Raw genomic sequence first — 27,102 nt, 5'->3', positions numbered from 1 at the left:
ACATTTCTCTGCTTCCTCCTCCAGTATTTGTTCTTCTTCATTCTTCTCTGCTCCACCTTTCTCCTTCTCTTTCTGCTGCTGCTTCAAACCAATGTGAACAGTGAACACACACGTTCCCTGATAACACCAACACGTCTCTGATGACTCTGTACCAGCCCCACTTCACAGCTCTTATTGGTCAGCAGCTGACCAATCACAGTTCAAGGCACACCGGGGTTGTACCCACTGAGGAGGGGCCACTCATTTACCCCCCTACTGCAAATATAGACTTGGTAGCGTCTGACGTGCTGGGAGAGACAAGAGGCTGCGAGGCTCAGTTCAGGCTGCAGGATGGTGCAGCGAGGTAGACCACTTTTATATAACACAATATTATGAGTCTACACAATAATCAGTCCGGCCCCAGCCCCCAAACGGCCCCCGGGGATTCTCCTGACCCTCCCCATCACCACTCTGCTCCTGGTCTCATCTTCCTTCTTTCTCTTCACTGGCTGATTTTTTAAATCCTCACACAGAAATCCTGAAAATGAACCAACCAATGAAAAACTGGAACTTCACAGATTTGAACTGAATATAAAACTACAACAGCTCCAGTCAGTGAACTGACCTCAGAGTCTCCAGTCTACAGTTTGGACTCTCCAGTCCAGCACACAGCTGCTTCACTCCTGAATCCTCCAGGTAGTTTCTACTCAGGTCCAGTCGTCTCAGATGGGAGGGGTTGGATTTCAGAGCTGAGGACACGACTTCACAGTGAGTCTCTGAGAGTCGACAACCACCAAGTCTGTGATGAGAGAAAATATAAAATGTGTTAGAATAAAATCAGACAGTTTGTAATAAAAGACACTGAAGTTAAAATGCATCTGATGAGAAAAGTTGATGATGTGATGAACATCTGCTCTTCACATCTGTGGCTCAGCTCATCTGATCTGATTGTGTTTGACATGAAACAATAATTCTCATCACTCTCTCTCAGACCTGCAGAGTTTCATGGGGATCTTTGTTGTGCTTCCATCATATGATTTGATCCAGAGTCAGAATCTTGTTCAGAAAAACAGTTTTATTCTCCACTGTTTTTAAACTGACTCCAGATTGCTTGGCTCTGCTGCCTCTCTGTAGAAGTCAACACACACCACTGCATAAAACACATCTGGCTCATTGTGGTGAATCAGTGGCAGCGCCCACGTTGATCCATGAACAAACTGTCCTCAGTAAAACACTAGTGATCAACACTTAGTGGACTCTACAGTTACAACCTGGAAGTGTGTGTGTGTGTGTGTGTGTGTGTGTGCAACTCTACAGTGAAATAAGATTTTCCACATTTGAAACTGTAAACCAATAGAAAATCAATATGTGGCGTCATTGTTAATGTGGTGGTGGCCTGTCACAGATAAATCAGTGTGTGGGAAACACTGAGGTCTAATCTACAGATACTGAGCCCACACATGTCTTAATGTCCGGTGGGAACATTTCCACACCGTGGCATCCCTACTCCAGAACATTTCTCCTGAGGTCAACTCAGTCAACAGTTCAATCGAATCTCTGTTTGCTGCCTGGTTTTCACAGAAGGTCCTCACAGAAACATGACACTGAGCTCTGGTGTGTAGAAGAAGACTGAATCCTCCCATTCTGCTCTGATAGATTCACACCTGTGTTCTTGGCTGAAGCTGAACATTTCCTGATACGACTCTCCTCTACAGCAACAAGAGAGAAAACACCTGGGACTTTCTGTCTCATTCAACACAATCTATGGAAAGACTTTAAAGCTCCACCATGACACTTGGAAAAACACAAGTTCACTCTTCAACATGAAAAGTTCAATAATCAATAAAGCTCAGCCTTGATCAGTTCAATACACTCAGCGGTTTACATCTCCACTCTTGGTCTGCTTTGACCAGTTGAGTCATTTCACTGATGTGATGACTTTTCTCTGCTTGTGCAGCTGTTACATTCTGTTTGATCATGAACCATTATCCCATCAGTGTTTGTTGTTACCACAGTGGCTGCTGTTCAGCTCCACTTTTAAAGCAGCTTTCATTGGAGCCCACTGTTTTTGTCTGTGATTTAAGGGGGGGGGGGGCATCCCCTGAAGTCATGATGAGCATGGAGGATGTCTCCATGCTCATCATGACTTCAGTCATCTCTGGACAATGATTCAGGTCTTATACAAACTTTACTAAACACCTGCTAGAACCTGCTCATTAGAGCTTCACTGCATTCACTGTTCACTGTCACACACTGATGACTGTTGTCATAGAAACCTCATGAGTCCTGAACACAGACCTCCACAGATTCATCACTGCTCTCCTGTAACACTGTCACAATGGACAGTTTCAACAAAGCTGAACCAGAGACATCTTCTTTTTTCATTCACACATTCTTCTTCCTCAGAAAAACCTGCTACCTACATTACCCACAATGCACCTCAACCCAGATTAAGGTGTGTTATGCAGCAGAGATAAGGGGGGGGCTACAGAGGTCTGGTGTCGTCTTCAGACTCTGCCCACACTGACTCAAGTGACATCACCTGAGGACATTTATCAGACTGCACAGCTGGAGACACTAAAGGTTTAATACTACTGTTTTCTCATATGCAGGTGTCCTCCCCAACACCTGGAAACACCTGGAAACACCTGGAAACACACTGAGGTGTAAGATCAGTGGAGCTGCTTTAATTAGTTTGATCAGGTTTGAACCAAAAAGACTTAAAACAACACAGAACATTAACAAATCAATGAAGCATCCAACAATTATTACAAATAAACAAAACAAGTGTTTTTATGAACTTAACAGCAACAATCACAACCAACTGAAACATCTACATTTTGGTGCTCACAGCATTTACAACACCTCCAGAAAAAACACAACTGACCTTTGATTGTTTCAAAGTGAAACTAAGAATAATGAGAATAAATGAAAAGTGTGTTTATCTGAATTTGACTCAACTACTGATCTAATCTACTGATTGATAATTATATTGATCATGTCTGGACTCACCGAGCCTTCCTGCAGTTCCTCACAGCTGGGATCAGTCTCAGTCGTCCCATATCTGATGTGTTGTACTTTTTCAGGTCCAACTCATCCAGAACCTCCTCTGACATCTGCAGCATGTAGGCCAGAGCTGAGCAGTGGATCTCAGAGAGTCTCTGCTCTGATCTGGTCTCTGACTTCAGGAACTCTTGGATCTCCTGATGAACTGAGTGGTCCTTCATCTCCATCAGACAGTGGAAGATGTTGATGCTTCTATCAGGAGAGATTTTATCACTGTTCATCTCCTTCAGGTTGTCGATGGCTCTCTGGATGGTTCCTGGACTGGTCTCTGTCTGACCCAGCAGACCTCCTAAGAGTCTCTGGTTGGACTCCAGAGAGAGGCCATGAAGGAAGCGAACAAACAGGTCCAGGTGACCATTTCCACTTCTGAGGGATTTCTTCATGGCTGCCCACATGAAGACATCCAGGGTTAAATCAACATGTTGTTGTCTCAGGAAGTTCTTCAGGACCTTTCTCTTCCTGTTGGTGTAACAGTGGAACATGTAGACTGCAGCCAGAAACTCCTGAATGCTCAGATGAACAAAGCAGTAGACTGTTTTCTGGAAGATCACACTCTCTCTTTTGAAGATCTCAGTACAGAGTCCTGAGTACACCGAGGCCTCTGTGACATCCAGACCACACTGCTCCAGGTCTTCTTGGTAGAACATGATGTTTCCTTTCTCCAGATGTTCAAACGCCAGCCTCCCCAGCTTCAGAAGAACTTCCCTGTCAGCCTCCATCAGCTGCTGTGGACTCGTCTCATGACCCTCATCATACTTGAGCTTCTTCCTCTTTGTCTGAACCAGCAGGAAGTGTGAGAACAGGTCAGTCAGGGTCTGGGGCAGCTCTCCTCTCTGCTCTGTAGTCAACATGTGCTCCAGAACTGTAGCAGTGATCCAGCAGAAGACTGGGACTTGACACATGATGTGGAGGCTCCTGGACTTCTTGATGTGTGAGATGGTTCTGCTGGACAGCTCTTCATCACTGGATCTCCTCCTGAAGTACTCCTCCTTCTGGGTGTCAGTGAAGCCTCGTACCTCTGTTACCCTGTCAACACATGTAGGAGGGATCTGATTGGCTGCTGTAGGTCTGGAAGTGATCCAGAGCAGAGCCGAGGGAAGCAGGTTCCCCTGGATGAGGTTTGTCAGCAGCAGGTTGACCGATGACGTCTGTGTGACATCAGACACAACCTCCCTGTTGGTGAAATCCAGTGAAAGTCTGCTTTCATCCAGGCCGTCCAAGATGAACACAACTTTACAGACAGCCAGCTGCTCTGCTGTGACCTTCTGTAATGTTGGATGGAAAACATGGAGCAGCCTGAGAAGACTGTACTGCTGCTCTCTGATCAGGTTCAGCTCCCTGAACGAAAGCAGAACCAGCAGACTGACATCTTGGTTCTCCAAGCCCTCTGCCCAGTCCAGACTGAACTTCTGCACTGAGAAGGTTTTTCCAACCCCAGCGACGCCGTTGGTCAGAACCACTCTGATGGGTCTCTGTTGCTCAGGTAAGGCTTTAAAGATGTCCTGACACTTGATTGGAGCGTCATGGAGGGTCTTCATCTTGGAAGCTGTCTCCAGCTGCCTCACCTCATGTTGGGTATTAACCTCTTCACTCTGTCCCTCTGTGATGTAGAGCTCAGTGTAGATCCTGTTGAGGAGGGTTCCACTTCCTGTTCCATCACTTTCTTCAGTCACACGTTCACATCTGCTCCTCAGACTGATCTTATGTTGATCTAAAACCTCCTGCAGACCACTATCTGCTGAAAGAGAAGAGACAATGTCAGACTGAAGACAGAGAATCTGAGAATCTGCTGATTATGTTCATCAGCTACAGAAAAACTAAAGAGCAGCAAAGAAAAGCTTTTTAATGTTGTGCTTTTTAGAATCATCTGAAATGTCAGTGCTGTGTGATAGAACAACTGACACTGGAGAAAACAACAGGTCCTGGTTTCAGAAATGAAGACATCAGCAGACACATGTTCAGTCTCACTTTGTACAGTGCTGCTCTGACTGGCCGTCTGCAGTCCAGGTCTGGTTCTGGGTCTTTGTCCACACTGGGGACAGGAGGGGTCTCCTGAAGACCCAGACTGGTCCCAGTATGAGGTGAAGCACTGTCTGCAGAACCAGTGTCCACAGCTGGTAGAGACTGGATCCTTCAGGACGTCCTGACACAGAGCACAGCAGGACAGCTGCTCCTCCACAGAGACACCACTCCTCTTCCTCCCTCTGTGAAGACATGTCTTCATCACTAACATGTCACAGTCATATATGTCTCATAACTGAATCATCTTCAGCTCAGTTTACAGTAGAAACCGTCTCTTACTGTGAGTCTGAGGGTCCAGGTTCAGGACTGAACTCTGGAGGATAAAAGTATTTGGACCGGTCACTCTTCATAGACAGACAGCTGGATCCTGGAGACTCTGCTCTCAGTCTGTGGTTCTGACCTCTGCAAACACAAACATGTTTTTATTCATATCACATTGATCACTGATCAATTCTCTGATGACAATGAGTGTCTTCATTAATCATGGGTGTGTTTTGGACATAACATGTAATGAACCAATCAGAGAGCTCTCTCCCATCCCCTTTAAAAGCCAGGTGCACCTGCACCTTGGTGGATTTCTCTGATAACGGTAGATTCAGTAGGTAGTAAGACAGAGCTCTTCTCTGCAGAGGAAACTGCTGGTGTGCAGAGTGAAAGTGTGCGAGCAGACGTCTACAGCTACAGCAGGATTCCACCAAACAGGCCCGGCTGAAAAATATTCACCTGAAGGTGCAATGCATGTTTTTGTTCCCTCACTTTCATATTTTACAGCCTCAGATGAAACTGAATAAAATGAGATAGAAATGAGTCGACAACGCTCCTGACCTCACCTCATTTTAACACCAACACACACTAGCAAAGACACTGGTGTTGTGCTTTGTGCTGGTGTAAGATTGTGGCTCACACATTGTAAAGTGGTTTGTGTGAAATGAACATTTCACCACATTTAGCTCCAAACAACATTAAAACATCCTGTTACTTCCTGTCTTCAGAGGAAGCTGAAAACCTAGTTCATGCATCAGTTCCTCCAGACTGGACCACTGTCATTCTTTATTATCAGGACGTCCCAGTAGCTCAGTGACTTTTACTACACTTTCTCTGTTTATCTGTGCTTTTCTAATGTCATGTTCTGAACATAGAACTGGATCCATAGTACTTCTTCCTCTCCTAAAGCCACTCTGGTATTTCTCTATAGATCCTTTATTTCCTATATAATAACTTCATCTTTCATTGATCATTTCCCCCAATATTCTGCAGATGTTAGATGTTAAAGTAACTGGTCTATAATTTCCTGGGTTTGTCTCTTCCTGGTTTGTGTATTGGAGTTATGACAGCTTCCTTCCAGCTTTGTGGCAGTCTCTCGCTCTCCCACACTTTATGATCTAACTCCAATAAAACCTCCTTGGATGATTGACTGAGATGGTTCATCATTAACTAACAAAGGTGATCTTTGCCTGGTGCTGACATCTTGGTTTTCTTGAGAGATGGGTTCAGCTCTGTCTTTGTAAATGGCTTATTTAGTCGATCATCTGTGTCCTCTTCATGCTGTAATAACTCTTCATCACCTGCTCTTGTAGTTTCCCTTCCTCTGTTCCCCTCTTCACTGATATTGTCACAACTGTGGATTTGAACTAAAGTTTTTCTCATCATCTCTGCTTTCTCTTCATCTTTTGCTGCTGTTGCTTCTCCTTCATTTCAAACTGGATTCCCATGTTCTCTTTTAACCTCACTCATTGTTTATATCATTTTCCACATTTTATCCATATCTGATAAGCTTCTGAAAACTCTGATTCCTTCTCAACATTTTAAAAGCTTTATTTCCAGCCACGAGTGTAAAATCTCAGGCTGATTCTTTTGTTACTTCTGTCATTGAAGCTACTAGGTTTTTATTTTGTTATTCTCCATTAATTCATCACCATTCTCTCATTTACTATTTTATTACTTTACAATCAGTGGCCCATATTACATAGAGCCTGAAATCTGTATAAACAGCTGACAAATATCTAGTTTGATGTTAAAGAGGCTCAGTCATTTCCTCCAACAGCTGCTCACTGTAGTTTGGATCAAACTAACTGTGGAGAGTGAAGCTCTGACATGTGAAGCTCATCATTCAGGCTGTAAAATGATCCTGCAAAGTGTGGTCAACTCTGTTAGATCCCAGCTCATCCAGGTTCACCAACACACTGCTCTCTTCTTCTGTGGCTGCTTCTCTGCTCCACCACGGCCCTTTAATTACTGACATCTTTACATCTCTGTCATGTTCATCAGCTGCAGCAAAAACATGCACAAGAAAAAAGTCAAACTCTTCTTTGTTGGGATCATTTCACAAGAAACCAGCTCCTCAGCAGTCACTGTTAATACACTGATAAACATGCGGACAAAGTTGTTGGTACCTTTCGATTAAAGAAAGAAAAACCCTCAATGGTCACTGAAATAACTTGAAACTGACAAATATTTTGTTGCACAACATTTTGAGGCAATCACTGCAATCAATCGATTCCTGTAACTCTCACTGAGACTTCTGCACCTGTCAACAGGTATTTTGGCCCACTCCTCATGAGCAAACTGCTCCAGCTGTCTCAGGTTTGAAGGGTGCCTTCTCCAGTCTGCATGTTTCAGCTCCTTCCACAGATGTTCAATAAGATTTATATCAGGGCTCATCGAAGGCCGCTTCAGAATAGTCCAGTGTTTTGTTCTTAGCCATTCTTGGGTGTTTTCAGCTGTGTGTTTTGGGTCATTATCCTGTTGGAGGACCCATGACCTGCGACTGAGACCAAGCTTTCTGACACTGGGCAGCACATTTCACTCCAGAATGCCTTGATAGTCTTGAGTTTTCATTGTACCCTGCACAGATTCAAGACACCCTGTGCCAGAAGCAGCAAAGCAGCCCCAGAACATAACCGAGCCTCCTCCATGTTTCACAGTAGGTACAGTGTTCTTTTCTTTGTATGCTTCATTTTTGCATCTGTGAACATAGAGCTGATGTGACTTTCCAAAAAGCTAAATTTTTGTCTCATCTGTCCAAGGGACATTCTCCCAGAGGCTTTGTGGCTTGTCAATATGCATTTTGGCAAATTCCAATCTCGCTTTTTTTATGATTTGCTTTCAACAGTGGTGTCCTCCTCGGTCGTCTTCCATTAAGTCCACTTTGGCTCAAACAGCGACGGATGGTGCGATCTGACACTGATGTACCTTGACCTTGGAGTTCACCTCTCATCTCTTTGGAAGTTGTTCTGGCCTCTTTGGTTACCATTGGTATTATCCGTCTCTTCAATTTGTCATCAATTTTCCTCTTGCGGTCATGTCCAGGAAGGCTGGCTACAGTCTGAATATGTGCAACTGTAGTCACAGGGACATCAAGCTGCTTGGAGAGGGTCTTATAGCCTTTACCTTTAACATGCTTGTCTATAATTTTCTCTCTCTCTTTCTCTCCCGAGACAACTCTCTCCTTGGCTTTCTGTGGTCCATGTTCGGTGTGGTACACACCATGATACCAATCAGCACAGTGACTACTTTTCAGCCTTTAAATAGGCAGACTGGCTGATTACAAGTTTTAAGACACCTGTGATGCTAATTACAGGACACACCTTAGTTTGACACGTCCATATGGTCAAACTATTTTCAATCTTTCCTAAGGGTACCATCATTTTTGTCCAGGCCAGTTTCATTAGTTTGTTTTTTAAAATGATTCTGTTGAACCACAATTCAAAAGCAATGTCTGATTTTCATTAGTTAATTTTCAGTAATTTTTTATGTATTATTCCTTTTGTCAGTTTCAAATTATATCAGTGACTATTCAGGGTTTTTCTTTCTTTAATGGAAAGGTACCAACAACTTTGTCCATGTGTGTATGTCAGAGGAACCAGGGGAAGTTATTTTCTGTGACACTACAGCAGCTGTTACAGGAAGTGACATCACTGCAGGAGCTCAACACACTAAACACTGTTACAGAGACAGTTTGGAGGTTCACAGGTTTGTAGCAGGTCTCTTACTGTGAGTCTGAGGGTCCAGGTTCAGGACTGAAGAATGGAGGTTCAAGTTTGGACCCGTCACTCTTCACAGACAGACAGCTGGGTCCTGGAGACTCTGCTCTGTCCTCCTCTTCCTCCACACAATCACTCATCTTCAGGACTTCAGTCAGTCTGAGAGGGAAACCAGTAACACTGACTGTGAGCTCACACACACAAGAGTCAGGACAAACAAGCTGCTCAAGAGACACACACACACACACACACACACACACACACGCACACACACACACACACACACACACACACACACACACACACACACACACACACACACACACACACACACACACACACACAGGTTTTCCTCTCAGTGTCTCTGTGTGGACAGAAGTTCACTGTGACTCTTCTTCCCTCCACAGTCCACAGGGACAAACTGACTCAGAGACGTTGACAGTGAAATAATAATAATGTTGTGTTAACACTCACCTGCCTCAGCCTTCAGTTTCCCTCCTTCTGCTCCGTCCACTTCAAATGGAGTCTGAGCTCACTGAACACTTTCAGCTGCTCCTCCCCTCTGCAGGTACAGGAAGTCACATGACTCTGTGTGTGTGTGTGTGTGTGTGTGTGTGTGTGTGTGTGTGTGTGTGTGTGTGTGTGTGTGTGTGTGTGTATGTGTGTGTGTCTGTGTGTGTGTGTGTGTGTGTGTGTGTTGTATGACAGTTGTTGAACATGGTCTGGAGTCTTGGACTTTGGTTTATTTCCTGTCTGATAAGATTGGGATCTGTCCTTGAATGAAGTCCAGCTCTAGCTCTCAGGTAAACAGTCTCTTTTTCCCCAGAGTAGATTTCCTCTACGACGTCCAGCCATCGTCTTGACCTCAGAGCAGGGGTCGGCAAGTTTGGCCTCAGGCCAGTTTTTTTCTCAGCCATTCGATAGCAGGTCAGAACGTAATGAAATGCTAATGTAAGAAATTGATTGATAAAATATTCAACTGGAATTTACTTTGCTCTTGTTCATGTCTGTCTGAGGGATTAACTGAACTGGTGTGTATTTCAGAGCTCTGTCAAGAGAACAACAGAATCTGAACTTTATCTGAACTTTTCAGAATAAAAGCTCTCGATTCACCTTGAAATAAAGCAGTGATGCAAAAGAAAAAAAGTATCTTTCTTTCTTTCTTATTTCACCATGTTGTCAACTGTTACACAACAAACTATACAAAAACAAACACCTAAAGTCAGTGGTAAACCCTAAAAGAATCAGATGAGACTCCCTGGACAAAGGTTTTGGCTCCTTCCTGAATAAATATGAGGGAAAGCAGCCGATCAATTTGTCCTCCAGTCATGGAAATACCTTCTTTCACACCATGTATGTAGTTTATTCAATGAACAAACAGATCAATGAACAAACTGTTGAAACAACACGTCACGTTATTTTATACATCACTAACCTGTCTCATTATTTCACTAACGAGTCTCATTATAACCACAAACTGATTCATCTCAGCAACCACTGACCTGACTTCATGTAGCTGAGGTTTCCTAGCAACAGCTGTCATCCATCCATCATCCCTCCATCAGGTGAGTGAAGGGTGGGGGTCTGCAGCAGTGCTCAGTGATATGAGGGAGGATGAAGTCAGAGGAGCTTTAATGGTGGACAGGTGTTTATTGTCCTTCTTGTTGCCATCTCTTGTCGTCCATGTGTTGTGTTCTTCTTCGTTGGTGGATGCATTTTAACATGAAGCTCAGTCAGTTCTCTTGGAATGGAATGTGATGGGACATGAAATGACCTTGTTTGTCCACATGGTGGCAGCGATGCAGCGTTTTTGTTGTTTGCAAAGAGCCATGAAACCACAGGAGGAGTGAGTCAAAGTCAGACTGATGATGAGGTTTATCTTCATCACACATCTGTCCCTGGAAGCTTCTTTCCACCAGTGGACAAACTAAATGAACTGGTCTGAGTGTTGTTGATCCCAGTCAACCAGTACACAACCAGTGTGGCTCATCAGCTGAGTTCACCGCTGACGACAAAGAGAGCTGCTGTCTGAAATTAAAGAGCCACACACACACATCCAACCTCTTGGTAACACACTTCACCACATCATCCACAGGATCTCACAACCCCACTGTCACAGTGTGGACAACAAGTCAGCACAACTGACCAACACAGACAGCAGAGTGTGGCTCACAAACACTGTTTGTTGAACTGTGATTAGAGTATTGATGTCAGTAGCTCAGATGGAAAGTAGTGGGGACAAATCCCGTAGTGTCGTTACCACACACACACACACACACACACACCCACACACACACACACACACACACACACAGTGCTGTGAAAGCAGAGGCCACAGTGTCTTAAATGAGCCTCGACCCGGTGCAGTCTACTTGCTGTAATCCCGTCTTAACAATAAGAACACAGAGTGTTTTTGCACCAGTTGTTCTTCTAAAAAAGATGTTCGTCATCATGATTTCACTAAATGCTCACTGGGTTTTGATTGCACCTCTCAGAAACCTCCTGCATCTTCCTCCAGGCTTCTACCTGATCTCTCCATCTGAGTTTGAACGCTTCTCCTTGTCCCCACCCGCTACCTGGTGGAGCCTCGCCGTCTGCTCGAGGTTCCTCTTCATTCAGGCACCTCCACCCAACGCAGGCCGCTGCATGACGGAGCTTCACCTGCTCATGGGTGCCCACTCTCTGAGTCTGTTCATTTGACTGTGGAAAGTCTTCATGTCTGACAGCGCTCAGGAGTTTCTGTCACCTCCGTTCTTGTAGAGACGCCAGACGAGACAGTGAGGACGCAGGTAACGTGTCTTTCAGAGGCTCAGCATCATCAAACATGCACGTGCCATCGGCTGAGGGAACACTACACGTCCAGATGCAGTGTTCTGTTTGATGAGCTGCTGCTGATGAGCTGTCTGCCTGTTGTTACACACACACCTTGTTTGTGGCTGACTGTGTGGACGTGACCTTTGCCTGCTGCCTGTGTGTTATGGAGCGTGCTTTGCTGAATGATGAGAGTGAGTGCTGGAGAGACAGAGGAGAGAGTGGATTCAAACTAGGACGTAGAAGAATCAGACGTACATGTGATGCCTTCAGTGTGGTTGTATTTGCACCGTGTGCTGCCTCTCCTCACTGGTACGTCAGCTTTCTGCTCCCGTCGTCATCAGACAAACCCACATCAACAAGTTGGCGGCTGCAGCAGCGTTTACCAAACTTCATCCCATTGCACGATTTGTACAACCCCCCTGTGAACGCAGCCAGCTGTGTCCTGATGTGACTCAACAGTGGCTGCAGGTCTCATATGACGTGTAGAGTGTGTGACCACCGTGACGCTGTGTTTCCTTACAGGAGTCCTTCAGGAGATCCAGAGGTGACTGGAAGGTGACCAGATGTGAGTATCAGCCGCTCACTGCTCCCTCTGAGGCTCTGTCCTTGATCATAGATGCTACAAACACTGCTCTCAGCTCCTTTTAAATATGAGGAGGGGCTGCACTGACACTTTCTGAACTGAATGTTCTGAAAATCTTTTTATAGATACCCCATCAGGCCAAATGTTTAATACTAGTGATAAATATTCACTAGAAATATGAACTCAAGCTTCACTTACCAGCTTTTGCCAGAGTTTGAAGCTGCATCATGCCTCAGCTGTGACCACCAGCAGATGTGGAGCCTGTGTGTCTTCAGAGATGGTCTTTGGGGTCAGATATAATTGGGCCTGATTAGCCAATTATTATTAATTTTCTGTTAATTGTGATGGAAAGTAGTGACTGGAAAGAGTCTCACCTTGGATTTTGGCCTGAACAATATTTATAAGTCAGAAAATTTTAGTTACAAGAACTCCTACATGTTATGTACGGGGCTCCTGTTTCCCCCCAAAAATCCATTTTGGTCACACTTAAAACCTGAAGGTGAACATGGACACAGTCCATCTTAAAGCTGTAGCCATGGTGATGGAAGCTGTGTGTAATATGAACGGTGTTGCTCATGGGCAAAGCAAGTTTATTTAGACACAAGGCAATTCAAAGTGCTTCACAGAGGCACGGACATATATTAAAACAGAACGTTAAGAAGACATTGAAATAGCATTTAAAAAATAATTAGAATAAATAAAAACATTTTGATAAGTCACGTGACAATTACAGAAAATCAGGTAAGAAACTTACACCATTTTAAATGAAGAGCTGCAGTGATAGAAGATGTTGAAAACACGGCACAAGATTAAACAGATGTGGCGTGTGTAATTTATTGGTGAGCTGCAGCAAACAGATGTTTGAAGCTCTGATGGAAATGAGCTGACAGCAGATCTCAGGTGTTCAGGAAGCTTGTTCCACAGGTGAGGAGCAGAGACACTCAAAGCTGCTTCACTCTGCTTGGTTCTGATTCTTGGAGCAGTGAGTGAACCTGTTCCAGATCACCCGAGGGTCTGATGCTTCACATCGTATAAGTAGAGCTGAGATGTGTCTGAGCCCAGGACCGTTTAGTGCTTTATAGACAAGAAGGAGGATTTTAAAATGCATGTAGTGATGTTTCCATGGAGACTGATCACCACCTGTGCTGTTCCCCTCAGTTCTCCAGAGCTGTTCGCCTCTTTTAGCTCATGGCTGTGCTGGCACATGAACTCTGCTCTTATTAACTTGTATCCAGGTGAGAGGTCGCACATGTGTCTAACAGCTGTGTCGCTGACAGCTGTGGTGTCAACACACAGTGATGTGTCGTATTGTCTTTCTGTTGTGTCTCCTCACAGAGAACTGACTTATCCATGTGTATGAAGCGTTCTGCAGTCCTGTAGCCATGACCACTACTGTCCCCTGGCCCCTCCCCTCACTGACTGACCTCCCCCCTGACTCTAAGCTCACATCGGCCCCTCGTAGAGAGACGCCAAAGGGCTCTTAGCAGGAGTGCGCTCGGAGCAGCAGGAAGACTGGCAGTGGAGACGGAGGGTGGAGGAAGAGACACCACCTGTGCCTAAAGACTACACACTGTACTGTATATTTTGTAACTGCATTTTATGTGATTTGTGCCTTTTTTTCTTGATTTGAACTTCAGATTTATGGTATGGAGGCCCATTTCTGCCAGGGAAAGGAAAAAAAATCAGATGAAACGTTTGGCATGATTTTTTTTTTTTCTTTTAAACTCAAGGTGACTCAAAATTATGAGATATTAGATTTAAAAAAAATTTTCAAGTCAAACTAGTGAGATACTGAGTCATGATTGAGACACTTAGTTAAAATTGACTGACTTTTTAAAGTCAGCGTCATGCCTAAGGAATTCTTTTTTTATGCCAAATTCATAAGCTACTAATGATTTTTTTGTGAAAATATTAAGTCAGTATTTATTCTCTCTTTTTTTGTTATTTTCTCATTTTCTTCTTTATCTCAATTTTGATGTAGAGTTTTTTCATAAGTCATTATCTTTACTTGGTCATATTTTCATTTAAAATTTATATTTCTGCTCCAGACACAATTGTTTGACTTGGTGTCTCATGATTTGGTGTTACATTATCATCAAGTCATCTCTAAGTTTGTTCTTTTACATCAACAGCTTATTACTTAGTACCACCATAATTTTGACTATTTAAATCTCATACTTCACCAAGTTTAACTCCTTATTATTATTATAATTTTTGACTCAAATGACTTTCACCTAGTATCTCATAATTGTTGATATCATTTTTAAGTTGAGTCATTTTTATTTGGATCAAAATTTTGACTAAGTGAACATTTTTATTTTTGACATTCCTCCTTATGTAAACCATTTCTTTATGCGAGCAATGAACAATGTAATTTAGGAATGTAATTGTAAGCTACTGTAGTGAAATGTTTTTAATATATACAGTATCTATGTGTCCACTGTACCTGTGGGCCTGTTGGAACTGGGGTTGGCTGCTGTTCAGATCATACAAGGGAATATTTTGGTCTGTGTCTCAGAATGCTGGGTATTTTAGCAACAGCCTAGAATATATTTTTGCAGTGACTCGATTAAGAATCCAATTTTATATTGTTTTTTTGATTTGTAACTTCACACTCCAGTTCCTTGTGGATAATTATTACATGTTTTCTCCCAGGAATTAATGTGTCTGTTTGTATTTTCTTATTACACTCACACGTCTTTACTCTGTAACTGATATTTTCTCACATCATTCATCTACAAAGAAAAGTGATTGAATGAGGACAACATTTAGACTTCCAGTCCATCATTTGGCTCGTCTGATTATATTCCAAAACTCAGTGCTCTCTTTCAGCTTCTGTTTTTTTCTTTTTTTCTTTCTCTAAAAGCTGAACTTTAATCTTTGTGTCTTTGTGAACCGCGGCAGCCAGGCCACCTCTGATGAAGCAGATAAAGGAGTGATCAGTTGTCATACATGCACAGCCAAGAGTTTTGATCATCCATTAAGAAATGAGGCGCTTTGTCCACTAACTGCCTTGAGCCACGTTCGTGGCTTCACTGCAGCCTGAGCTCTCTAAGGAACCTGGCCGAGGCTGGGCCGGCTGACAGAAGCAGCTCTCTCTCAGGAAGACCCTGCAAGATGAGTCATCATCATCTGCAACCTGAAGACGTTGAATGAGCTATAAAACCATGGCTGGGTTCCCGGGCCTATATAGCTTTTCTGGAGTTTTCGTTTTTATCTCAGGTTACAGCTTCATAACTTCAGAGTCCAGAAAGTTGTGTTGAAGTTATGTAGAAAGTTGCCACCAGATACATTCAGTCTGTATTTGTGTATTTGTTGATGATGCATTGATAGCTGATAAGGGCCTGACCTTGAGGAAACTGTAGGAAAAAGACTGTAAGTAGAGACTGAGCAGTCAGGAAGTAGCAGCAGGAGCAGTGTCGTCTCTGAACTGGAAGAGAAAACAGTGACAACAAGGTTGAAGTGCTGACTTGTGTTTCAGTGGGAGGTGTGATGTGTTGACATGCACATCAGACGAACGGTGTAGAAATTTTACTTCTTCATATACACAGATGTGATGATTAGAAGGGCCGAAAGTAACTGGACAAATAAACCTCTTATTCATGAATATAAAGTTCAATTAAATATTTAATTTCCAGTGCTGTAAACTGAGTAAATTTAGCAAACATATAGTTTTAAGGGACTGTCGGCATACCTGCTTCATGTTTCTACTTCTACTTGAAGTATGATATTGTACTGTAGTGCAACATATTTATTTAATACCTGTAGTTTCTTTGCAGCAGAGGGGCAGTCTATGATAACGGGGCCAGGTCAGGACTGTTTCTGCCAACAATGGAAGGGGCCCATGGGAATCAGAGGGCCCCAACCAGGAGATGTTGGAGAGCCGAAGCATCAGCACACAGGTATTAACACTGCATTATGAAAGTCCTGTGAGCTCCCCCGGCCTAGAGGATGGAAGAAACAACAGACTGACCATATTTATTCACCACAAACAACCAAAGTATTGACAGCAGAGACAGAACCTGTAGCCAGCTACCAATGTATGTACTGGCTCCTGGGAATTCTGGCTCTTTATTTTCCTTCATATCCCTCTGCTTTTAGTTCTTCAACATTCATGAACTGGAGCCTTAAAGCTTTTGATTATTTGCAAATCCTTGGTGTAAACTGAGATATTTTCAACTCGAGCACACCTGGACCAAACACACATCTGTCCACATTCACTCACATTCACATGCAGCTGCACCGCTTTGTGTTCACATGAACCACTGACAATGATGAAGATGTGACCTTACCCACACTAACAGTCCTCACAGGAGGTTTAATGAGGTCAAACAAGTGGAAACGCCTGTGTGGATGGACAATGGGTGGGCAGGCTCTTTAAAGTACTAGTGGTCCAGATGGATACAGATACAGTGTAAAATGGTAGTTACTGTAGCTGTATTTCATCTTAGTCTCACCTCCAAACTCTAAGAATCCCCCTTCATCAATAATTGTAGATTGAATTTCATAGCAAATTGCCCAATAGTCATCCAGAAAACTTGCTCTGAACCAAAGTGACTGAGCACCACACACTTTAATCCCAACCCTCTTTCAGAACAGTGAGTCTATGGTTGTCTGATGTCCAGGAGCTGGAGTCGGTTCTGCTTCATCACTCACAGCTGCTGTGCACACAAAACAATGAGCCATGAAAGACTTCCTCTTGGTTTATTCATCTCCAGGTCTGTGCAGATACAATAGAACCTAAAACACGCTGCAGCACACTGCACCATCGCTGCAAGTGGATTAGTTACCTGCTGTGGAAAGTTTATGGAACATTAGCAGCAGAGAGAAGCGTAGAAACAAAACACATGAAGGGCTCTCGATCAGGTTTTGAGAATCTAATGATATATACAGAGCTCGCCAGACTAGAAGATGGCTGTAGAGAGAAGGTGAGGGCTGAGGTGTATGAAGGTCTTGGTCCTGAGGAGCGTGGTGGAGGTGGACTTCACACACACACACACACACACACACACAGAGCACCTACAGTATAATTAACCTGTTTGCCTACTGTATGTTCTCAGAGAAGTGTGCGAGAGTTCTGTGCTTCTGAACCTGAAGAAGAGGTTCCACCGTGACTGTATCTATGTAAGTTTCATTACTGGCCTCACACATCTGAAATATTTTACATCAGGTAACTCAGGTCCTCTCCTCTTCTTCACCTCTCCAGCAGCTGCCATCTGTGTTAAAACTGAAAAAGATAACATATAGCTGGGTATATGCTGAAGAAAATCACACCATGCATGTAGGGTAAGGACAATTTAAAGGTGCTTCAGAAAAAAAAGAAAGCATAGATAACTGGCTAAAATTTACCAAAACAAATCTGTTTCTATCTACAGTCTCCTACCACCAACAGGTCAAATGTTTCAGTCAGTGTTGTAGTACTCAAGTGCTACATGGATTACCATGACAGTTGGCACAGACATGGATTGATCATTGGATCAATTGTGATAACTTTAATGACCCCCTTATTTTACATCTAGCACCATCGTGAGGTCAGACTTACAAATTGCCCATTACTTTGATTTATAACCTGCAAAATGACATTCTCATCAGCCTCAGTTGTCCTTTTTTTTTTTTTCTTTAATCAGCAACATTAATGTTACCAACTGATCAAGTTGTCAAGCATCACTGTTTTGTATGCTACGGCGCTAGTTAGCATGCAATTCCCTACTATTTCACAAAATATATTACAGGCAACTGTGTCAGGCACCTTTGTCTACACATCATTTTTTTTTTATTATTTTATTTTATTTAAGTTCCTGTGAGCAAACAATGACATGTTATCAATTAGTCAATTAATCATGGAATCAATTTCTCCTCCACTGGGAACAAAACTTTACATGGTTGTGTTCACCACAGTTCTCTAGAGCGCAGCACTTATATATTCTGATTGGTTGCTGCCAAACTGCATCATTGCTCATTACCATAAAATTGCCTTGACTGAAACTTTTTCTGACACCCACACCACACACTGCCAAACAGGAAGCCACTGCTCATGAACGACTTCTGGTCACTTTGATGGTGTCTCTACTCTCATTCTGAATGTACAGTTAGTCCTTTAGTTCATTTCTTCATACTCTTTGACTGACATGTGCTTCATGAAGTGTGTTTTGTTTGTTTCAGTTTTCACTTCAGAATTTATGAACTGCATTGGTGCCTCTGTCTAGTTCTTGTCTCATTTGCCTTGTAGGCCAATGAGGAGAGGAAGCACCATGTGTTTAATGAGCTGCTGGCAGGTATGAATGACTGGGACAAACAGGAGCTCTACCTGCAGGGAGCTCAGACCTATTACTACCTCAACCAAGTACATCACACATCAGTGAACATACAACTGTTTTCATCTCTGGTTTTCATTGTGTTTCTCTTTCACTCATTAGACATTTTACACAGTTATTTTTTCTCTGTCGTGCTGTAGGGTGGTGCCTGTGAGCTGAACGGGAAGCAGGACCAAGAGGACTTCCAGCTCTTGGTTCAGTGCTTTGACACCATCGGCCTCCATGCTGACCAGGTCTCCACCGGAACTCAGGGGGCATCTCGATCAGATGCTTGAACCACCTGTTGGGAATAGTAGGAGCAAATGTTTGGTTGTCAGTTAGTTATTAATAATTACCGAGGTAATTATTAATATTTAATTAAATTATTATTATTATTATGTAATAATATCGGGGCACCACCCTGTAACCAGGGACTGACAGTCAAACTATGGTTTTCAGTCTCAAAGGCATTTACTGATCAGTGTCAGTAATGGACATATTAGCACTTATAAGTTAACCGATGAAGGTTGAATTTCGAGCACTGACCATCCCAACCAGCCGTTATCACTGTACACATGCACCAATAATCACAGGCAACGACCGCTTAAAGTAAAGAGGAGTTTATTAACAATTGCAACATCAATGGCAATCAATGCTACTATACATCAACAAACTCTCATTACAGTTACACTAAACTACTAATACTATATCTAACAACCAAGGCAAATAATAGGCATATGATGTGGAAGCTTGTATGTCCGTTCGTGTGTGTGTGCATGTATAGGTGTGTCTATGTGTGTGGGAGTGTCTGTGTGTGTGGGAGTGTCTATATGTATGGGAGTGTCTATATGTATGGGAGTGTCTATGTGTATGGGAGTGTCTATGCGTGTAGGAAGATGGCGGCCAAGACCACGTAGGTGGGGTCTAAGATGGCGCCGGATTCAAGCCAAGACTGAGGAACAAAAGAGTCCAGGTGTGACCTCCCACGTGCTTTCAGTGGAGAGGTGGCGTGGACATCGTCCGCGTGGTGTCACGCGATCCGAGCACAAAGGCTTCACTTGTATGGGTGTAGGCGTGTGTGTGTGTGTGTACGTGTACGTGTTAATTGGGGACAAAAAAAAAAGGGGAAGAGAGAGAAAGATACAGAACCCGTGTCTCAGGGTTCTGTGAGTCGTCGAGAGGTCCAGTGAACTCTTTCTTCACCACACAGTACCAGGGCATCGAGCTAACACTCGTCTGGCCTGAGACTGGTCCTTTAACCGGTTCAGAGGGAGTCCACTGGCTCACTCGCGGTAACGAGGCTGTGCAGCGACACCGGAGTGTACAGATGCGGCAGCTTCGCTCCGATCACCCAAGATAAACAAAGCACAATAGCACGTCCTACTTCAGCAGAACGGCCCGGACTGTTCCGGTACTAGTGGCTAATGTTCATCAACGGTATAAACAGTAAAACAGCAGTAGACCATAAGAACAACTAAGCAATAGTAATTACAACACAATAGCATAGGACGCAGCGGTCCTGATTCAAGTTATATCAGAGAGTCCGATCAATGATACTAAACTTTTGCACCTTCTAACGATCTGCCCAGACACAAGCCTCTTACTTGGAGTGGATGTGTGGAAATCCGCCGCTGCGGCCTCAGCGCGGTCCTGAAAGCTGGCGGGGCCGTTATCTCGTTCCGTGAGGAATAACGGCGGCTGTCCTTCGGGGCGATGGAAGAAACAGCAGAGTCGACACGATGGAGGGAAAACGTGTCCGCTTCCTCCGACGGGAAAATCCTCCGTCCTTCTGCAGGCAAAGTTAAAGACCAGCGGGCGTGATGCGGCTGTCTCCCTCGGATCCGGTACATTCAGCGAATGTGAGCAGTCTGTTGACTCGTCCAGCGAGTTGAAGACTGAAGGCCTATGGGAAAAGAAAAATATCTCCAAACGTTTGTGTGGTGCTTCCTTTCAGCGATCGGAGTTGCAGCTGTTGCAGCAATTTCGACGCACGGTAAAGAGCGAGGAGGAGAGTCACCGCGCTGCTTTTATCACCTGAGTGACGCCACCGGGAATCCCTGCTGGGAATGCCCGGCCTCAGCCAATGCCGTTGCGGAGTTTTCTTTCAAACTCCGATTTTACACATAGGTGTGAATTGTGGGGGTGGTTTTTGGCCCATAGCCTGGAGGGAAATGTGGTTCGCTCCTTTGTTCTCCCCACGAGGCATGGCTCGAGTCAGGCTTCAGGAGAAGCACGCGGGCCTCTCTATTGTTCTTTTCAGACCTCATGACTTGAGATCCCAACACACCTCAACTGGTTCCTTTCAACTCAAGTGGTTCTGCTCTCTACTCTGAGCTCCTTCCTGATGTCTGAGCTGCTCTGCTTCTTGACTGGCAAACTACCATGACCCCTGCATTACCCCTTCACTGTTCCACGCAATGTGTGTTGCCCCTCCGGCAAGCTCACATTGTGGCAGCAGGTATCATAATTTCATTTGCCTTACCTGAAAGGGACATGACTGACAAATAACTGTGAGCACTCTTAAATAGCAACTATCCAGTCTTCCAAAACTGTGTCACGCATTGGTTACTTCCTCATAAGCCCTGGGATGTTAGCTACATCTATACAATATAATATTACATTTAGTGTTTATTGTCCATAAACATAAATTTCCTTTATTTGGAGAAAAGGAGATTTCCTGGTGACAGTGAACGCATCAGTAAAGTTTGTCAGAATTAAAGTTTTACACTGATGAAGTGTTAGAAATTGACTAATTTTGAACATTTGACATTGAGCCCTGCCTCTGCCTGTAGTCAGGTGCTCTTCACTTGTCCAGCAGGAACAGGACAGAGGTGATCTGGACTCCAGGAGAGAGGACGCTCACCTTCAGTGGGCTCATCTCATGTGTGACCCAGCGCACACAGCCAGACTTGCATCAGTTCAAATCAGGAATCTGCCAGCTTTTTTTTTTATTTGCTGCTTCCACTGTGGACCTGCTATTAGTGTGTGAGTGATGTTATAATGCTGAATTCTTTTGAGCGTGTTCAGTTAAAGTGCAAGTGTTTCCAGTGTTTAATGGACACTGAGAAGAATATTTACCTGATGAGGGGAAAAGAAACAAATGTCTCCACACAGGTCAGCAGCATGTACACACACCTCCATACAGTCAGTGTCCAGCAGGAGTTCAACTGAGCGACGAGGGGACAGAGTCATGGAGGGAAAATATTCATTTAAAAGTCACTGTTATATTCTGACAGACTGAACAGTGGAGACTGTAGCTGCTAATGTTATAAGCTCCCAGCTCACATGATGAGCTGTCGCCACGTTAGCCTGAACAAGCTAATGTTAGCCTGAACAAGCTATTGGTAGCCTAAACAAGCTAATGTTAGCCTGAACAAGCTAACGGTAGCCTGAACAAGCTAACGGTAGCCTGAACAAGCTAATGTTAGCCTGAACAAGCTAATGTTAGCCTAAACAAGCTAACGGTAGCCTGAACAAGCTAACGGTAGCCTGAACAAGCTAACGTTAGCCTAAACAAGCTAATGTTAGCCTAAACAAGCTAATGTTATCCTCGGTGAACATTGTGTGTGGAGCGTTGCTACAACAGAAGTCATCGTCATAGTTCACATACAGGAACAGTAACTTGACATCAGACTGCAGCTGCTGATTCATTTAATAATTGAGTATTCTACCAATTATTCTATCGATTGATCGAGTATCTTGATAAGAACTATTTTTGTCTTATTAAAGAGCAATAGAAAATATAAAAAAGAGAAAACAGGTCTCATAGAATGAGAAAGTAAGTGGTTTACTTTCAAGAAAAATCACTTCATTTTTAATGCTAATTTTTCATACAATATTATCTGTAAAAACTGAAGCCATGTGCAAGTACCATGCTACATTCTTGGTTTTGAAATTCAAAAACAAATCCATAAAAAATAAGAACCATAAAACTTAAATTGATACCTCGGGCTTTTATCTGCTTCGGTCACTGAATTCCACTGACCTATATTTGGGACAGGTGTCTACATGGGACAGGCCATTAATTCCATCTGCACAAAACTCATGCACAGGAATTATGGGAAATCCTGTCAAATTGATTAATTAAATCAGTATGAATAATGCTCCTGTTAATATTACCAGGCTATCCAACAAAATATTACAACAAATTCATTTGATCTAGCTCTGAGAGACAGCGTATCTAGGACAACCACATGTACAGAGAGAGAGAGAGAGAGAGAGAGAGAGAGAGGACCATATTAAACACAGGTAGCCTACTTTAGAAAGGATAAAAGCTGAAGATTGCCATAGTTATTTAAATCTTTATTTGCATGAACAAATGAGATAACTGACAGGGACGATACATCCAGAGAAGCGGGCGTCTAATTGAGACCTGCGTTTATTTGACAAACTGTGCAGCCACACCAGGACAGTAAAATGGACTCGGCTTCTAATTGAAGTTCTGAGGTAAGTCATTTCAAATTGTCAAATAGTCATTTCCTAAATGCACACAAGGCAAAATAAGGCATAAATAGAAAAATAAATAAAATATTAACATCCTGCCTTTAAGTTGATAGAGCTTAACTTTCAGAACTACAGGTTTTAACCTAACTGCAGTTCCAGTGTAAAGTATTTACTGTCTTCTTGGTTCACTTTGTGGCATGGTGTAAGAGGCCAAACCAGTTCTGGCAGGATTTTTCTCCATTTTTCAAACTGTTCCATCAAATCACGTCTGCCTTCCCTCATGTATCAACAGTGTAAGCAGAGAACTGAGCCGTCATATGGATTAAATGAAGCTTGGATACAAAGAATTTGCCTCCATGACTTTCATTAATGGAGTTTCTTGAGGAATCGTTTCAGGTCTAATTTTAGATCATGAACATGTTGACGACATGTTGTTAATATAAAGTGAACAACTGAGACTCACTCAGCCTGAACTCTGTACAGATCTGATGTCTGTCTCTGAGCTGTTTCCTCCTGTGGCTCCGTTTACACACTGACTTCTGCTCCTCTACAACTTGTCCTGATGATCTGAGTCAGATCATAAACTGCAGACACCAGGCATGGTGTGTTTTTTTTTTTTTTTTTTTGGACCTGCTGCTGCACCTGAACCTGCTGCTGTCATTCCACATGTTGTTATTGTTACTGTACCTGTCTTCTTCTCTCTGAGTTTAATGTCAGACTAGAACAGTCTGGAACAGTCTCTCGTCAGTCCTGGAAGAATCAGATCTCCAGTACCTACGACATTTACAGTACCTACAACACTGTAGGAAAAAACCAAAAGTAGCATTTGGTACTGCATTGGTTGTTATGACATCCTGACTAAATGTAATTTCATGTGTCAGAGACTGGTCTAAACTTGTCTTTGGCCTGAAAATGATTCAGAACCACATGTTTGGGTGAGTAAACAGAGTTTACAGGTTTTACTAAATGGTCTGACATGTTGACATAAATCAGTCTGACATACTGCAGTGGTTTTATACTCCACCCCTGCAGTCACTGGTAGATCACGTTGACTATCAAGTCAGGTGAAGTCAGCTTAAGTCCATCTCCAACGCACCCAATGCTTCCTTCCATTACAAGGTTCTTTGGTTTGTTTGGCCAGAACAGTCTTTGTGCAGCTGGATGCACCAACAGACGAGGAGACAAGTCTGACTTGTGCTTCTACAGAATCCTGTCAGAGAAAGAAAACCCAGAGAGGAGGAGATTGTGGATCTGTACAATCAAATGTTCCTCCGTCCCTGGGGAGGGCAAACACTGGCAACCATCAAAGTTCACACATTTCACCAAAGGTAAGTTCAGGTAAACACTGAGATTCTACACTGTTGTATTTTTATTGTTGTATTGTCATTATATCTTAACATAATGGTTAAGGTCACTCACCCACTCAGGTCGGAGGAGCCTGTGTTGTTCATTTTGTTTAGGCTGCATGTTGATTTGACTATCATATCCGGTGGCAGGCTGTAGGGGTGTGGTTTTTTTGCCCGTCCATTTGAGTGGCAGGTTTTTTGTGACAAAGAGGGTGAGCAGGCTCCGATATTTTCTGTTTAACGTTATACTTTGATTGAAGCTTTCTAATAAACAGTCAGAAGTCAACTGGACAAAGTGATGGATTTGTTCAAACACGTCACATTAAAGAGCCCACTCAGTCTCTGAGCAGCTTTATTTGATGGACAGTAGTCGTGACATAGTTTATGAACAATGCTCAGTGTTCAGTGTGAACAGTCAGCAGCAGTTGTTCTGAAGGGAGAGAGGGGTTCACCAGTCTGCAGGAATGAAGTTCAGGATTCATACAAACTCCTGCAAGTTCAGAAAATGCTTCATTTTAAATGTTTTGTTTTCCAGCCCAGAAAAATGCTTGATTTTCAACATAATCTGCTGTTTCCTTATCTTGTTACACAATCACTCATGTAAACAAAAAGAACATTTGAAATGAAACTGATCTGTACTCTTGAAAATAGCAAGCATTAAATAGTCTGATCAAAACATGTGATTGTCTGATTCAGTAAATTGCTGCATTACATTCATTAATTGTGTTATTTATTTTGTGTTATCTTTTATATGACAGGTGATGATTGTCCAGCAGTTTGGAAACTTCTTGTCTCTGGAGGCCAAAGCTGAATCCCTCTTTTCTTTCTTCCTAGTTCCAGCAGTTTGTCTCTGACCTGATGAAAGCACTTTACAGTGAACTCTGGCAGCTCTTGTTTCACTTTACTTCATGTATTTTGATGTGAAGTTGGAATTGAAGTGATTTGAAGTTTTGCGCTTTGCAGTTTCTATTTGAAACAGTTTTTATTTTTGTATGAAGACATGTTCCCATTTATCTCAGGGCTGCCTTTCCTCTGAGTGGACTGAGGAAATAAATCTGACTCAAGGTTGACACTGAGTCGTAGTAAACTACATTTGATTCAGTGAGATTTTATTTTTCTTTCCTATTAAATTGTCCTCCACAGACAAATGTGAACAGTGACTGCAAACAGCAATCTGGAATCAGATTGCCCTTGTAGTTCAGGCAGATAAGAGCCAATGAGGAGCCAGCATGGGTGTCTATGTCATCGTTTCCAAAGGTCTGGAGTTTTCAAAATAAAACAGGTCCTGCAGCATTTCTGACAGTCTCTGTTTTAGAGGCGGAAGACTCTGGAGGAGAGAGGACGGAGGCGGAAACAGAGAAGAAGAGATGAGTTTCAAACTAAAATGTAGCAGAGTGGACGGAGCCAAAGACAGGAAGTAAAACAACAGCGGGCACACAAGGGAAGTAATTACAAAATAAAACAGGAAATAAACCAAAGTCCAAAACTCCAGACCATGTCCATCAACTGTCATACAAAGAGCAGGTCATGACATCTTTATTCTTAATATAATGTTTGATCCAGTTCAACCTGAAAATGATATTAGATGAATGGAAATCAAGAGAATTCTGTTGAAATAGTGAGACTAGTTTTTATAGAAAAGTGAAGAAGGTAGAGAGAGAGAGAGAGAGAGAGAGTGTGTGTGTGTGTGTGTGTGTGTGTGTGTGTGTGTGTGTGTGTGTGTGTGTGTGTGTGTGTGTGTGTTTCTGGGTGTGTCTCTTGAGCAGCTTGTTTGTCCTGATTCCTGTGTGTGTGAGCTCACAGTCAGTGTTACTGGTTTCCCTCTCAGACTGACTGACGAGGAGACAAGTCTGACTTGTGCTTCTACAGAATCCTGTCAGAGAAAGAAAACCCAGAGAGGAGCAGATTGTGGATCTGTACAATCAAATGTGCCTCCGTCCCTGGGGAGGGCAAACACTGGCAACCATCAAAGTTCACACATTTCACCAAAGGTAAGCTCAGGTAAACACTGAGATTCTACATTGTTGTATTTTTATTGTTGTATTGTCATAAGAGTTTAAATCTAAAACGTAGCAGAGTGGATGGAGCCAAAGACAGGAAGTAAAACAACAGTGGGCACACAAGGTAAGTAATTACAAAATAAATCAGGAAATAAACCAAAGTCCAAGACTCCAGACCATGTTCAACAACTGTCATACAAAGAGCAGGTCATGACATCTTTATTCTTAATATAATGTTTGATCCAGTTCAACCTGAAAATGATGTTAGATGAATGGAAATCAAGATAATTCTGTTGAAACAGTGAGACTTGTTTTTTCATGTGAAAGTGAATAAGGTAGAGTCTGTTTTTAATAAATGATGGTGGAACATGTCAAACCTGTTTTGAACACACACACACACACACACACACACACACACAGAGTCATGTGACTTCTTGTACCTGCAGAGGGGAGGAGCAGCTGAAAGTGAAAGTGTTCAGTGAACTCAGACTCCATTTGAAGTGGACGGAGCAGAAGGAGGGAAACTGAAGGCTGAGGCAGGTGAGTGTTAACACAACATTATTATTATTTTAC

At 43.0% G+C, this 27,102-nt stretch overlaps 3 protein-coding genes across 3 annotated transcripts in view; 1 reads left to right on the top strand and 2 right to left on the bottom strand.

Annotated features, from left to right (window-relative positions):
* LOC139609617 (protein NLRC3-like) overlaps window positions 1-9,722 on the bottom strand; it is a 165,607-nt gene extending 155,885 nt beyond the window's left edge. The window contains exons 1-2 of the mRNA XM_071464469.1: window positions 9,525-9,722; window positions 9,060-9,209 (exon numbers count right to left, since the gene is read on the bottom strand). Coding sequence (XP_071320570.1) covers window positions 9,060-9,190 — 131 coding nt within the window. The 5' untranslated portion in view covers window positions 9,191-9,209; window positions 9,525-9,722. The remainder of the gene's footprint in view (window positions 1-9,059; window positions 9,210-9,524) is intronic.
* The window catches only part of LOC139609633 (protein NLRC3-like), a 90,522-nt gene that overhangs the window by 47,589 nt on the left and 15,831 nt on the right, over window positions 1-27,102 (top strand). The gene's annotated exons all lie outside the window — the stretch shown is intronic.
* LOC139609639 (protein NLRC3-like) lies at window positions 2,837-6,397 on the bottom strand. The gene is made up of 3 exons (XM_071464517.1): window positions 5,347-6,397; window positions 5,014-5,249; window positions 2,837-4,783 (listed from the first exon to the last, which is right to left on the bottom strand). The coding sequence occupies exons 1-3, from the start codon at window positions 5,415-5,417 to the stop codon at window positions 2,988-2,990; spliced, it is 2,103 nt and encodes a 700-aa protein (XP_071320618.1). The 5' UTR covers window positions 5,418-6,397; the 3' UTR covers window positions 2,837-2,987.

This window comes from Trachinotus anak, unplaced genomic scaffold, assembly GCF_046630095.1.
Source record: "Trachinotus anak isolate AG129_WGS33_773 ecotype Australia unplaced genomic scaffold, CSIRO_AGI_Tana_v1 ptg000026l, whole genome shotgun sequence".
NCBI classification, from domain to species: domain Eukaryota; kingdom Metazoa; phylum Chordata; class Actinopteri; order Carangiformes; family Carangidae; genus Trachinotus; species Trachinotus anak.
This window is presented reverse-complemented; position numbering and strand designations above follow the sequence as displayed.

What these genes read in the sequence shown, in the direction of transcription:
- LOC139609639 (XM_071464517.1), bottom strand. Translation starts at nt 5,417, where the DNA reads ATGAAGAGTGACCGGTCCAAATACTTTTATCCTCCAGAGTTCAGTCCT. An exon ending in CCTGGACCCTCAGACTCACA is followed by an intron (nt 5,250 to 5,346) that starts GTAAGAGACGGT and finishes ATGTCTTCACAG; the next exon opens with AGGGAGGAAGAGGAGTGGTG. An exon ending in TCAGAGCAGCACTGTACAAA is followed by an intron (nt 4,784 to 5,013) that starts GTGAGACTGAAC and finishes CTTCTCTTTCAG; the next exon opens with CAGATAGTGGTCTGCAGGAG.